The sequence below is a fragment of the Protopterus annectens genome, chromosome 17.part0 (genome assembly GCF_019279795.1).
Source record: "Protopterus annectens isolate FY-2018-M chromosome 17.part0, PAN1.0, whole genome shotgun sequence".
Lineage (NCBI taxonomy): Eukaryota > Metazoa > Chordata > Ceratodontiformes > Protopteridae > Protopterus > Protopterus annectens.
In genome coordinates this window covers 54,250,601-54,266,172 of record NC_056751.1, presented here as the reverse complement: position 1 = coordinate 54,266,172, position 15,572 = coordinate 54,250,601, and the positions used below count along the sequence as shown (strand labels likewise).

Here is a 15,572-nt window from a genome sequence, read left to right as displayed (position 1 = left end):
CAGATGTTCATGGGGAGCTATGGCTGATTATTACTGAATAGCCTGGTGGGGGGGGGTTGCTCAGATACTGATGAGGGAGGAAGTCCTGACTGTGATTATTGAATGTAGGCCTACATCAGAGCCTTCTACTTTTCATAAAGAGGACGTCCTCTTAAAAAAGAACCAGAAGACAAAACATGCTTCTGCTCCTAAGAACCCTCAAAGTGAATGACAAAATTTTACACAGGCATTATTCAGTACTCTTATGACCTCAAAGTCTCCTCAGGGGTCCCAACTTCTCCTTGGTCATCTTCCCCTCTCAAGGGATCTAGGGATCAGAATTCCTCTGAGGAAGAAGAGGATGTGGATGAGGAATCCTTGGCCTATTCTGCCCAGATGCCTTCCCCTCTATGGAGTATGGCTCTGAGGAAGAGGAATCTACTAGTCCTAAATCCCCTTTTGAGGAAATTTCTTTTGGGAGTACCATTGCCAGGGTGTTGGTGGTGTTTAAATCGGATTGTTCCCAAGTGTCTGAAGTGCAGAGAAGATATTATGAGCGCCTTCAAATGGAGTCTTCTAGAACCTCTGCTCTTTCTCCCGGTTTGGCTGCTTTATTGGGTGCTTTTTCTTCTACCTCTCAGGCCCCAGACTCTCAGCTCCCTGCTTCTTAGAAACTAGATTGGTTTTATAAAGTGCCTGATGACTGTAACTTCCTTTATAAGTGTCCATCTGCTGACCCTTTGATCTTTGTGGCATCTGACAAGCTTTCTACTAAGCTTCTTCCTTCTGATAAGGACAGCAGGACTATGGAAAGGCTGGATGAAGAGGTTTATTCTTCAGCTACCCTAGCCTTTTGGTTTGTTAATTATCATACCCGTATGACCAGATATGTTTTTATTCTCCTTTCTCAGACATGTCAGGTTATTTCCAACCTTCCTGATTCTGAGAGCAAGACTTCTGCTTTGTCTTTAAGGGCTTCTTCCTAGGTAGCTCGCCATTTTATTAAATGTAGTTATGATGCAGCAGTTGCTTCTTTTAGGGCTGTTGCTTCTGGCTCTGTATTGAGGAGATATTCCTGGCTACGACTTCAACCTCTGCCTAATATTTAAGGCTAAGTTTATGGATGCTGCTGTGGACAGCAAATGTTTGTTTGGTGCTGCTGCATTTGTTCAAGTCCCTGCAGGAGAAAGGCAAAGAGTTACAGGACCTGAAACAAATTTTTGTTTTGCCAGTGCCCAAGTTCCCAAGAAACTATCATACTAATCCAGCTTTTGTTAGAAGGCAGTCTCGTACTCCTCCTAAAAGCAAGAAGGTAACAATAGATTTCCTTCTCTTCACTGTTGCAGTATTCAGTCCCCCCTCCTTCTTTCCTCTGTAATGGCTATTGTCCCTGCCTTTTGTTACCCTCCTGACTGAAAGGCACTCGCTTCCTTTCCCTTCTGAACTTTTTTCTTATAGATGCAAATGTTCTTTGTTATCCTTGGGGGTATTTTGTTCCTCCTGGGGCAGATCTTTTCTGAGTATTTGTGCCCGTAGGTCACATTTATACCTGTACCATACAAGAGGAGCATACATGTGAAGTACTGTGCCTGTAAAATCTTAAGGCGTTCGTATACTGGACGGACATTGGGCTATCCTTGGCAGGAGATCCCTTCAATGAAGAATATTGCAACAGTGAAGAGACGGACATCTACTGTTATGGGAAGATTTTACACAACTGTACTTGGCTGATAGATATTCCTCATTCTCCTTCTCTCCTATACTGCCAACCCTGGAGGATGTATTGAATGCTGCCTGTAATCACCCTAATACCCAGCTGTCAGTCCCTAAAAAAAGCAAACGTATAAAGTGCCACAGACTAATATTTCTCGTCTGTCATCTTAAAGAAGACCCAGCAGGCAGATCCTCTGCTTCACCTGCCAGGTTAAATAGGCTTTGGTAATCAACTCATGTAGCCTAAAGGTTACTGCAGCAGTGAGAGTGATGAAAATAATTTTGGGTAAGTGGCACTTTATCCATAACAGTAGATGTTTGAATTCCTCACTGATGCGGTAGCCATGCCCACCATCCATCCATCCTCCTGTTCCATCTATTTGTAGTTTGGGATATAAAATTAGGATTTTGTGCGTTTCTACTTCTTTTGATTTGGAAACTTTAGACTCCTCTCTCCCTCTGTCTTTGGATAAGAAAATCCTGAAGAAATCTTCATTCTGACTGCTGATATCCCCTCCTTGAGACTAGCCAATCATCAGAGTGAAGGTGTCTGGTTTTGTGAAGCCGGCCAGTTGTTGTTTCCTGTGCTTGGAAGCAACCCATTTAGCCTAAGGGCTTCTGCATTAATAAGAAATTTGGGCATGTGTTATGGGTAAGTGCAAATTGCACAACTATCATCTAGATGAACAGTTCCATCCTTGTCAACCTATCTACATTTAAACTCCTTGTCTCAGTGCAGACATGTCTAGAGGATTTTTAATGGTTGTGTATTTTGTTTTCCTACTTAATGCAGCGTAACAGAGATCTAAACAGGAAGCTAGTTTAGGGACCTTTAAATAAAAGGAGAGAAGCTTAGCATGGGAATGTTTCAAATGCTGAGCTGATCAAAAGCCTGTGGTTTTGGTGATGAGGGACCTGCACGTCCAGATCTCAATGTTAAGTGCATAACTTTTGATGTGTTGTCCTATCTCACCTTCATTCTTACCAGGATGGGTTCGGATCCGACTCGGCCTTATATACAAGCTCAAGGTCTTCCACTAGATTGTGGCTAAATCTTATCCCAGCATGCACTAGGAAAGCTATCCAGATCTTGTTTGCCGCTAAACAAGATCAGGTGCTTTCTACTCGCTCTGGCTAAGTATACTCCTTTATTGTGATAACTATTGTTGAGAATTGCTATTTCCAATTATTCTGGATTATTATTGCTTTATATAGCTAGTTTGTTAATTCCACTTTGTTTCTGCTGATTTTTTTCTGCTGTTGGCCTTCGTTTTCTGTTAGGCCTATTTTCTCTGTCCTGGCTTCTATTAACACCTTTACTAGCCCGTTTTAGTTAGAGGGCTCATTTTACCTTTATTATTTGTCTAAAATTGCTAAAGTTCATTTAAGTTACAGAACTGCTTTATCCTTGGCCCATTTAAGTTAGAGGGCGTCCCCCTTCTTTCTCTGTTCCGGACATAGCCTATTTAAATTAGAGGGCTGTGGCCTCCCCTTTTTTCCTTTCCTTTACAATTGTGGTTGATTGTTGAACTGCTGTAGTAGTTGCTGTTGTTGCTGCTGCTGTTATTGTTAAAAAAAAAAAAAAAAAAAAAAAACTGTTCTACCTTTTTGCTTAGTGTTATACTTTGTGTTCAGCATGTCCTGTAAAGATTCAAAACCCTCTGGGTTTAAAAAAATGTGAGAAATGTGGACAGGAAATGTCCCTTACTGATAAGACACACTATTTGTGTGTATTGCTTAGGAGCTGTCCATCTCCAGGAGTCTTGTTCAATTTGTCTCTCCTTCAATCACAGGGTTCTTCTGGAAAGAAAAAAACAAATTAATCCTAAGAGGTCTTTTAAAAACTCTCTTCTCGGAAGCAATACAGGAAGGTCCAGGTTCATCGAAATCTGACAAGTCTCCTCCATCTAGATCTGACAAATCTGGGAAGAGATTTTCCTCTTCCAGTGATCCATCAGAACCTTACAAAAAAAAAAATTACAAAAATTTCCTCACCGGATCCTAAGGCTGTCGTATCCAAGAAACTTTCTGCTCTGACATCATCAGTTTTGGTGCCGGAGTTAGAGTTGCAGAGCCAGTCTCCTGTATTGGAGCTGTTCTCTCCTACTGTTAGCTCTCCTATTCTTCAGCCTTCAAAGTCTCCAGCCCCCTCCACTTGGTCTTCCAGGAACTTATCCAACGACGATTTGGATCGAGTGGTATAGAGGCTGTTAAGGACACTGGCACTGGCCAAGCTGTTATTGTATCCAAGCCCGAAGGCTTTGGATCAGACTACATCTTCCCCTTCTACTTCGATTCCTCCTACGATCCGACCTCGGAGCTGGAATGTCCAGAGCTAATATTGGTGGAACCCTCGGAACCAAGACCTATTATGGGATCTTTGGATCTGATCATTGCTCCGATGTCCTCAGCTCCATCGGAGCTCAAGGAGTCTAAGAGCCAATGCTCTCCAGTCGAGTCCGGGGAGGCGAGTTGGATCTGTCAGTTGTTGGATATGATCTTGCCTCTCGGGGCATCGGCTCGGGTGAGCTCAGCTCCTACCTCAGCCTCAAGAGCCGTCCTCTTTGATCCTGGGGATTCCCTCGGTTTCGTCAGATCCAGTGATTTCCTCGGATCAGGGGCGGGGGCTTTTCAGATGATGAGAAGAGTGCTGTCTCCACAGGCAGTTCCACGGTCATCTCTGGATGTTCTTCCCACAAAGGCACCTGTGTCTGCCTCTATACCCGTGCATCCACAGGGATGTGGAGATCCTAGGCCTCAGGATGCCTCACAGGGTGCTCCCCACTCTTCTAAAACTTCTCCAGAGTACCCCTCTAAAGAGGTCCCTCGGAAGAGGCTATGCAGGAGGAAGCATTTAGACTCCCCAGAGGAATCCATCACTTTGGATACGGACCTCGATAAAGCCGAATGGTCCCCATGGTTGCCTCCTGGCTATGTCTCCTTTGGAGACATATTGGAAATACTTATAGAGAGGCGGCTGGAAGTCCACCAACCCTTCAGCAGAGGAGTCCGTGTACCTGAAGGTTTTTGGATCTCACCCTTCTCCCACTTGAGTGTGTCTGCCTTTTGGCGAACTTCTGGATTTAGTTTCTCGAAAGGCGTGGGAGTCTACAGATTCAGTGGAACCTGTTCCCCGGAGGCTAAATAAGTTCATCACCTTCCCCTCAGACAACAACTTTTTAACTAAGGGAGTCCCAGTAGATGCTATGGTGGTGGCGGCAGCCAACAAGAAGAAACTTTCAGAAATGTCATCTTCTGTTCGTTCACCAAACAGGGAGTCTCACACGATGGACAGATATGGAAAGCGCATTTTTTCTTCAGCAACTTTTGCTCTTAGATCACTGAATTATGTGACTAACTTTACAAGACTACAGAGGAGTTAGGAGATGCTCTCCAAGGTTCAGCAGCTGAAGGGGTGTCAGAGAAAGTTTCCTCTCGGCACTCTTCCTGAAATTCAGTGGTAAACTCTTCCATGAGGCTATTTTTTTTTTTGCAGCGGATGATGAGTAGAGCAGCGGGTACAGGAATTTCCCTAAGTAGACCTTCTTTGATGCACCTCTGTGACTTTGCGTAACCCTTTTCTTCTTTTGTGAACGTCCCATTTGATGGCTCATCTCTGTTCGGGCCCACACACTAACCAAGTGTGAACAAGAAGGGAAGACTCTCTCTGCAGTAGGAGTCCGTTTTTCCCTACCTACCAGACCATACCCCAAAAGTCAGAAAGGAAGTGGAAATATGTGGTTTCAAAAATTCCAGAGAGCTTTCCCGGACACTTGGTGAATCTTTCTCCAGGAGCAGAGGGGGAAGTAGTAATGGAAGACGCCGACCATGTGGCAGAGGGGGGGTCTGCAAAATCAGGGTGACAGAGAATCTTTCTTTGGTAAGCCCTTTCAGTGCTCCTGAGTGGAGGCCCGCCTGTCCATCTCTGGAAGCAGCCAGGGGGTGCTTATCTTTGTACCCAGAAGCCTGGCTACTAATAACAAAAGAAAAGTGGGTGCAAAGCATCATATCCAGAAGTTACTCCATACCCTTTTCTAAACATAAAAAACATCTCAGACGTTGCACCCAGTCAAAGGGATCAGGCAACGTTAGAAATTCAAAAGTTGCTAGACAAGAGTCATCCAAACAGTCCCTGCAGACCAAATAGGATCTGGAACTTAAGATTCTTTTTAGTTCCAAAGAAAACAGGGGATTGGAGAGCTCAGCAACCTAAACAAATCTGTAATAAGTTCAAGTTCCGGATGGTAACACTGCAGTCAATATTCCCTTGTCTGGGACAAGACGATTGTATGTGCTCGATACACCTCCAGGATGCGTACAACACACAAGAATGGACAGGCAATCCAGGAGGCACCTGTGCTTTCAGCTGGGAGCCAGTCACTACCAATTTCAAACTCTTCCCTTTGGCCTCACAACCACCCCCAGAGTGTTCACCAAATGCATGACGGTAGTCGAGGCTCACTTGAGGCGCCTAGGATTCTGGGTGTTTCCATATTTAGATGACTGGCTTCTAACCACCACCACCGAGCATCGACTAATAAAAGCAAGAAACACCACCTTGCAGCTCTGCTCCCACCTGGGAATTAAAATAAATTATGAGAAGTCTGCCTTGCTGTCTTCTCAGTATCATTTTTATAGGAGCAGAATTGGACACAAGGATGATGGCCGAACTTCCTCCAGAAAGAGTACAAGTTCTACGATGCTGGGTTGTAAATCTTCTTTCAAAGAGAAAAGCACAAGCAAGGACGGTCCTAAAAGTGTTGGGGACCACGGCAGCAGCAATAAATTTGATCCCATTAGCATGCCTGCATATGAAAATTCTCCAGTGGTTACTGTCCCACAAAATACTGATAATGGAATCTTGCAAAAATAAAAAAAGGCCTTCGTTGATGGCTTTACCCCACTCATGTGACGATAGGCCGACCTTTTGTACTTCCCCAACCATTAGCCACAGTGGCCACGGACGCCTCTCAGATGGGGGGGGGGGGTGTTATTTGGGTAAGACTGTCCAAGACACTTGGCAGGATCACGAGGCCCATGTGCACATCAGTGTCCTAGAGATAAGACCAGTGCTACTGGCATTGTAAGCATTCCAGGACTCTGTTCTGCTGGGAACTATTGCAATACAGACAGACAACATGTCATTTGTATGGTGTATAAACAAACAGAGGAACCAGATCGTACCCCTTTTGTCGAGAGGCCCTAAGATTATGGGAGTGGGTGACCTCCTCCCAACACTTTCTGATAGCAGTGCATATCCCGGGCAAATCCATTGTGATAGCAGACTCGGCAGAGTAATTCTGATGCCTTATGTGGGGTCTATAGTATGTATTCCAAGCTTCAAAATTTTGAACCTCATATGTTCGACAACATATGAATGAAACTTGCAACCTCGAATGTATAATAAAAAAGTTAAGAAGGAAAAAAAAAAACTTGCCTTAACGCTCTGAGCAGGTGGGCAAGCCCCCCCACCCCACCCCCCACGTAAATATACCAACTCCGAGACTGCACTTCAGTGCAGAAATGTGAAATTTTCCCATTCTGCCCATACGGATCCATTGCCTTTCACCTTCACACTTTTCAAAGTTCGATCATATGGTGTTGACAGTATGATATTCGAACTCTGAAACGTTCAGCAGTTTAATAGGGGCCCCTCACGAGTGGTTCCTAAAACAGGAAGTAGTGGAAAAGATTTTTGACAAATGGGGCCAGCCTTGCTGTGACCTTTTTGCCACATCCATGAATGCCAAATCCAGCAGCTATTTTGCCCTTATCCCCCCTTGGGGGGGAAGTCAACAAGGGATGCTCTTGTTCATGATTGGCTCTCCGGTCTCCTTTATGCCTTTCCTCCCTTTCCTTTAATATCCATAGTTCTGCAGAAAGCCATTTGCTTGAGAAAGGACTTGATACTCCTCGTCCCATATTGGCCTCGTCAGATCTGGTTCCCCTTCCTGTGGCCTTATCTTTGGGAGGAGCCTTGGATTCTAGACCCAGTTCCAGACCTTCTGACTCATGCATCAGGAAAGCTCCATCTTTCCCTTCAGACTCTCAAATTGACAGCTTGGCTGCTCTGATTCCAACCATAGACAAGGTTTCCTGACCTCTCGTTATCGGTTAAACACATCCTAATATCTTCTCGTAAGGCTTCAATGAGAAAAATATATAGAAGCAATTGGAAAAGATTTTCATTATGGCCTTCTCATACTCATATTGACCCGTTTTCTGCCTCAGTCAATTCCATACTAGAGTTCTTGGCAAAACTTTTCAATGAAGGTGCGGTCGCAGCTACTATTAGAGTTCAGCAAGCAACGATATCCAGTTTCCATTTAGGTGAATCAGGCCTAAGTATCATGTCTGACAGACTATGGAAAGCCTTTCTTAAAGGCACCTTATTATTAAGACCATCTATCAAAGATCTTGCAGCACCATGGGATTTAAATTTTGTCTTATCTCGTTTAATTATTCCCCCGTTTGAGCCAGCATCATCTTGTAAACTCAAAATTGTGGACATGGAAAACTGCTGTCTTGATAGCAATTACTTCAGCTAGAAGAGTGTCTGAGCTGCAAGCCTTGTCAATAAAGCCCCCTACTTGCTGTTCCATAGAGACAGGGTCTCCTTACGAATAAATCCTTCCTTTTTGCCAAACGTATGTTCAGAATCAAATTTGAACCAATCCGTAGAACTGCCAGTCTTTTATCCAAATTATGAGAATAGAGCAGACTACGTGTTACACCAATTGGATGTACATAGACAATTGCGTTTCTACCAACACAGGACTGAGGACTTCTGGAAATCTGACCAAGTATTTATATCTTATTCAGATTCGAAGAAAGGTTCCCCAGTCTCCAAAGTGACACTCGAAATGGCTTTCAGATTGCATAACTTTTGTTTATAATACTCAGAACAGAGATCTCCCCCATAGAGTTAAAGGCCACTGTACAAGAGCCATTGCAAAATCTTCCTCATTTATGGCTAGATTACCAATTTATACCATTTGTAGTGTGGTAATGTGGGCAAGACCGCATAACTTTATCAGTCATTATGAAGTCAATTTGACCTCCTGGAACAGGGCCTCCTTTGGTTCCACGATTCTGAAGAATATTCTCCCTTGAGCCACCCAAGAAAGATGGTGCTAGGGACGCTGTCCCATCCTGGTAAGAATGAAGGCAAGATAGAACAACAACACATAACGAAGTTATGTACTCACCATAACGTTCCATGTGTGTTTTCCATCTTTGTCTTCATTCTTACATCCCACCCTCCTTCCCCCCAGCCTTTTTACTCCTGTAAGACTGAGTTGGTGCAATTGCATATTCTTAATCTCTGACCTTCTTTATTGCTCTCTAAGGTATTAAGCTGCCCTTATTTTATATTCCTTTATTATAACTGCAAAGAAGATCTGGAGAGCTTTCTTTGTGTATGCTGGGATAGGGTTTAGCCACGAGCTAGTGGAAGACCTTGAGCTTGTATATAAGGCCGAGTTCGATCCTAGGATCGGATCCGAACCCATCCTTGTAAGAATGAAGGCAAAGATGGATAACACACATGAAATGTTATGGTAAGTACATAACTTCTTTTTTTTTTTGTTATATAAAAAAAACTTTGTGCAGTATATGAGCTGTCATCCGTTGTTCATCATGGTCATGGTGATAGTAATGCCTTTGTTTTATGTTTTAGACAACTGATTACATCAATGCCAGCTTTTTAGATGGATATAAAAGAAAGAATGCATACATAGCAACACAAGGTAGGACTGCATTTTACTAAAAACATGTCATTCTGCATGTGCATTTTTCTTTGAGACCATTGCAAATACAACAGTATATCATATTTGCAAAATTACTGTTGTGTGTGCACTTTTACATTAGTTCCATAATCAAATGTCTCAGTTTGCTATGGATTAGCTTGTTCATCATCATTTCTCTCAACTGAGAAATTCCAGATCTGTTGAGCTCTTTCGGTAATTACTGTCTTCTGTGAGAAATGTTTCAGAATCTAATAGCTTTTATTTCTTGCATTCTGCCTTTTTCGGTATTTTGAAAGCCAGGTAGAAATTGGGGAAGTCAGTACCTTCACAGATTCAGCTTCTCTGCAGTGTTTGAAGAGCTCAGGTTTGCAAGTAAGCAGGCTCTTTATGAAGCATTTATCCACAGTCATGGAGGAAATGTCCATACAGACACAATGTTTTGTTATCTTGGTATAGATAAACTACTGATTGCTTGGTTTCTTTATTGTCATTGTGCATAATTGACTGGAGACTCTTGAGTTTAGTTGTCAGTGGGTTGTTTATTTTGCACGCATGGTTATTTTTAATGCGGTGCCCTTGCTGGATTATATGCACTGCTGCCATAGAAGGATTTACATTAAGTAACGGTATAACAATATAGTTTTGTGACCATATAGCATTGCTAAATGTACTTAAAATGCTAGTTCTGGAATAGCAAGTAGAGCAGCTGTAGGGTGTCACATAATACAGAATTAGAATAAACATATTGGCAAAGTTGTTAACACTATTTCCTTTCTACTTGGATTGAAGCTTTAGAGACATGTTAACTGACACGCATAATGTAACCCTTTGCCTTTGAAGATTAAGTAACTGCAGTTTTCTTGCTTTTGATGAGGTGGAATCTTAGATCGTATGAGGAGTTGGTTGTTTACCATTAAATTGGATCATAACTGAACTATCAAATCTGAACATTCTTAGTAGTAAATAAAATGATTAATTTTTATAGCAGTGGGTTTGTGTCAGTCAGTTTAGCCTTAGAAATGCCATCTGCCTCATCTTGTAAAGTCTAGGTGAGGTCCAGAGCTACAATTCTGGTCCTTCTGATTATTTATTGCCCCTCCCCCACTTGTGTGCCTTTCCAGTTGACCACCTGTCTAGCTGTTTCTAGCTTGTGTAATAGTACAACCCCCAACCCCCACCCACATCCGGGGATGGAACCATTGTAATTTGTCAGTGGCTTGGGAAGGAGAAATGTGGACTGAAGCAATTTGCAGTATCATATACACTGCCCTAGTATATTGTATTTTTGTTGCTGACAAGCAAATCACCACACACACAATCATCTAGGCGTGTTAGGATCTGACTTGGAGGAAGTCACATACTGGAATGCAAAACAAGATGTTTGCCAGGGTTTGCACTAAGGTAATCAATTTGCTTTTCAGCAAGCCACAACCTTGCAAGCCCAATTCAGTTCAACAGGTTCAAATAAGCAATGTTCAAGTGGTGAGGTAAACTCCTGACCCCCCTTCCACCACCCCCTCTCCCCCTTGCATGTAAGTTAGTTAAGAAAATTGTTCCAAACCCGTTTTATTTAAAAAAACACAAAGAATGATCTAGCAAAGAGTTTCCACTCTGTGATACCTTAAACCTCTTGTATCAGAGGAAAAAAGGGATATATGCAAGTTACCCTTTAAGGATATTCGGTGTTTCAGCTAAATTAAACGTCCATGACTTTTCTATCACTTTTACTTTTAAGTCTATTTATGGACAATTTCAGGCCAATAAAGCCAAACCCCATCAGCACAGCATAATAGGAATGTTTGACTTTTGGAAACACAGAGTTGTCACACCAAAGTGATATCCATAAACATTGGGGTATCTACAAAATATCCCAGCTAACAAACTAAAACAATGAGTAAAAAGGTCAGACAGAAATGTCAAGTGGTTAAAAAACACAAAAACACATAAGCTTTTTGGATCATGACTTGCTGAAAAGTAACAGTTTAACATCTTTAAATGTTGACTTATTCGTAAGTGTGAAGGAGCATCTGCAGTAGCAAGTGTTCCATAACTGCACTGATGAGAATAAAAACATGCTTTTAGCTAATTATGTTCAACAGATATGATTTAAATGCTTTACATGCATGTCTTGTGACCTTTGTTTGAGAAGCAAAATGGTTTGAATGGTAATGTTCTTCTATACTATAGGAAGGGTGGGATGGCAGTTTGTAGCTGCCTGGGTGCCATTGTTTAATGGGTGCCGATTTGCTTACAGGCAATAACTCCACCTTGTAATGTCAGCTGTCCACATGTCCAGTGCTTATAGGCAGAGGGGACAGGTATGTCACCTAGGGTGTAGAACTGTGTCGCTACAGCTTTGATGTTATAATGTGTAAAATAAGTAAATGAGTCATGGTTGCTACTTTCAGGTATAGGTTAAAGTATCAAAAGATGTTCTTCGTGTTTCACTGTTGCAGTCATCACATTTGGGTTATCCCTGCCAGGATAGCCCTCGGCTGGCCCGAATACCAGAGGCTTAGTGTTTGTGTCGGTTGCTGCCACTTCAGGACTGACGTCAAGTCATTAGTAGTATAAATAAGGCAGCCAACGCCATTGCATCAGTCTTTCTTGCCATGGAGCCCAAAGCAGAAGCAGTTTGCACGAGTGCTGGTCGGCCACTATAAGTTTCGTCTACCGAATTGAAGCTGAAGTCTTCTAAAGCTAAGTACCCCGTTGGGGATCCTTTTTTCTTGCACTAACAGATGTCAGAAAAAGTTATCAATTGTCTCGCCTGTGAAAAGGAAATACCACACCGAGATTTTCATTCTTACTGCATCACTTGCTTAGGCCCAGACCACGACGTCCTCCACTGTTGCTTCTGTGCTTTGTTCAACACCAGAACTGTCCATCATCGGGCCCTTATTGTAGCTAGATATTTTTGCTTACAGTCCTTGAACTCTGATATGGCTTCGGTAAGTCATCTGACAGCATATCTTCCAAAAAAATGTAAAGATAAAGACAGACTGCACAGGTCCAAGCCTACTGACGACGCCCCCGTTAAGCTAGTTGTCAGTTCTCCGGTCCTCAGTGAGGCGCTTTCGCAGCCCCTGATGCCCGCTTCTGTGGATTTGCAGGCCGCTACCGAGACCCTTTCGGAGTCCAGTATGTCGTAAAACTCTTCTTCGACTAAGGATCCTGTGGTCGTCTCTACTTTGGATGGGTCCCAGACCCGCTGAACAGGCATCGGCTTCCGAGGAAGTCCTTCGCACTACCAGTTCTCGACACAAACCGACATCTTCTTTCGCGACTACCGTTCTTTCGAAAATGACCGAATTTCTTAGGCCCAGGGTACGAACCATACTCAAGAAACCAACGACCCAATCTCCGGCACCTGCTTCCTTGCCTCAGTCTCAGATGCTTAAAATGACAGAAGGCCTCATCATGCTGATCAGGGGATGCCAAGCTACGCCTTCCAAAAGGAAAGAGATCTGTCCCCTGTAGTTTTGTTTGAACAGGAGTCCGATGACTCTGATGCATCTGAATATGAAGACATGCAACCCCTCTCTGCTTATGAGGATTCCATTCCTTCAGCCTCTCCCCCAGAGGATTTTTCCTTTGGGGAAACCCTTCATACCTTAAGGGAGCATTTCTCATGGGAAACTCAGGACTACCCTCACTCTAAATAGAGACTCAGGGAATTCTTAAATCTTCCACAGCACAGACCCTTGGCCACCCCCCAGTCCTGGATGTTGTGGAGGATGTTTTCCTTGAATCCAGTTTGACTCCTGACACCCTCCCTCCTGCACCCAGAAAACCAGACAGGTACAATAGTGTCCCTGAGTCTCTCAAATTTCTTTTTAAAAATACTACTGCTGACCCTGAGGTCATTTCTCAAGGGCCTAAAGGAATTAAAACAACCTCTGCTAAGAATCCCTCCCCCTCAGGTAGGGATTCCCAAGCACTAGACAGATGGTGTAAAAAAGTATACACCTCAGCTACTCTTGCTATCAGAGCACTCAGTTGTCAGTTCCATATGCTAAAATTTCACCAACATACCCTGGAACTCCTAAAACAAAAAAATGTCTTCCTTTTCTGCTTGTGCAGAATCTAAAGAGTTACAAGAGTTAATGCATTCTGCAAGTCAAGTAACTAAACACACCTTGCACTGTGGTTTTGATGCCTTAGAAGCTTCTTGCAGAGCAGCAGTCACCAGATCTGTCCTTAGAAGGCATGCATGGCTTAAGGAACAGCCCTTGCTAGACCATGTTCAATCTAAAGTGTTGGATGCCCCCTTGCACAAAGATATCTTATTTGGGCACTAAGGCAGAAGAGGTAATAAAAAAGATGGAAGAAAAAGCAAAATCTATGCAGACAGTTAAGGATTTCTTACAGGTCCAGCCACCCAGGTTCAGCAGGCATTTTCCCACCAAGCACTGGTCCTTTCCTGCTCCCACCAGGCCAGTTCAGCCCAGACCCCGTGGAACCAGACTGCCCAGACAGCAGCCACAGACAGCAGCCACATGGAATGCAGAGATCTAAGCAGTGGACTACCTCCACTTCAAAACCAGAGAGTTCTAAGCCACCCCCTTATGATAAGAACTCAGTGACTCTCCTCCTCCTCCACCCCCTCCCTCTGCCCACCTTCACTTACCCCTAGGAGGAAAACTCTCCTTTCACGCAAGCACTTGGGCCACCATTACCAACGACTGCTGGATTCTCCACATAATGTCCCAGGGATACAAATTTTCTTTCCACACCCTTCCAACTCCAAAAGGGTTCCCATAGCTACCTCCAAACCAGTGAGCAGAGGCGCAAAAGCAAGTCCTTTCCCTTCTCTCTGTGAGGGCATTAGAGCACGTTCCTGCAGAACAGAAAGGCCAAGGTTTCTACTCCAGACCTCTATTGGTACCCAGAAAAGAGGACACCTGGGCCCCCATCCTCGATCTGTCCATTCTAAGCACCTTCCTGGTGATCCCAAAATTCAAAATGATCACCCTCCAGCAGTTGCTACCCATGCTCTCCAAGGATGCTTGGCTAGGCACTCTAGACCTAAAAGAGGCCTGCCGCCACATTCCTATCAGGGAATCATGCAGGAAATATCTCCATTTCAAGGCAGGATCTCAGCACTTTCAGTTCTCTGCACTTCCCTTTGGCTTATCTATTGCTCCCAGAGTTTTCACAAAATGTCTGGCTCCGACCATTGCCTTTTGCAGACAAAGGAATATCCAGATTTACCCATACTTAGACGACTGCCTAATTCAGGCAGACAGCCAGGAAAACTGTTCAAGCACCTGGCCTTTGTAAAGTCCCTACTAACCTCCCTAGGGTACACAGTCAACAAAAAGAAATCCAAGCAGGTACTCACCCAAAGGATTATATTTCTGGGAGCAAGTCTGGACAGAGCTACTCAGATGGCATTCCTTACACCAGAAAACTTCCCTGACAGCCTTCTTCTCTCAACTAGCCACCAGACCCCAGCTATCTGCAAGGAAAATCCTGCAAGTTCTGGGGTTCATGGCATCTTGCATTCTACACATTCCATATGCCAGACTGCATATGAGGCAACTTCGGTGGTACCTAAAAAGCCTTTGGTGTCAACACTCAAAACCTGGAGACTCTTATACCTTGCATCAGAAAAGATTTTCTTTGGTGGGCAACAGGATGCTCCCACAACAAGGGCCTACCTTTCTCACCACCCCCACCACCCAGACCCTCACCACGGACTCATCAGACTATGCCTGGGGTGCACAGCTGGACGGCAGGTGCATACAGGGCCAATGGAGCCCACAGCAAATCCATCCAAGTATGATAGCCATTTCTGTGCATTTAAAGTTTTTTTTTTTTTTATTGTATCTGCTTTATTTTCTGAAAAAAACAAAAGAACAAAAAAAAACTACTTGTTTTCCCGCCTTTCTAAGCTAGTATAGTCCAGTTTTCAGGTTAGTGCTGAATTCAGGGCTGTGCTACAAGTTTCTGTGTTTGCCCATACCTTACTTGGATAGAAGGAAGTTTCTCTGTTCACTGTGAGAGAGGGAGCTTTGAGCATCCGATCTGTCCCTGGAGGAGTGGTTTCAGCCCGTAAATTAGTTTATTGGCCAGTTTGGGCTAATTTCTATCTCTTTCATTTCCCTGCTATAAAACCCACATTTGCGC

General features: G+C 43.6%; 1 protein-coding gene across 1 annotated transcript in view; it reads left to right on the top strand.

The window, feature by feature from the left end:
- LOC122791399 (tyrosine-protein phosphatase non-receptor type 9-like) overlaps positions 1–15,572 on the top strand; it is a 594,700-nt gene that overhangs the window by 524,113 nt on the left and 55,015 nt on the right. Inside the window, exon 8 of the mRNA XM_044059141.1 lies at positions 9,371–9,440. Coding sequence (XP_043915076.1) covers positions 9,371–9,440 — 70 coding nt within the window. The remainder of the gene's footprint in view (positions 1–9,370; positions 9,441–15,572) is intronic.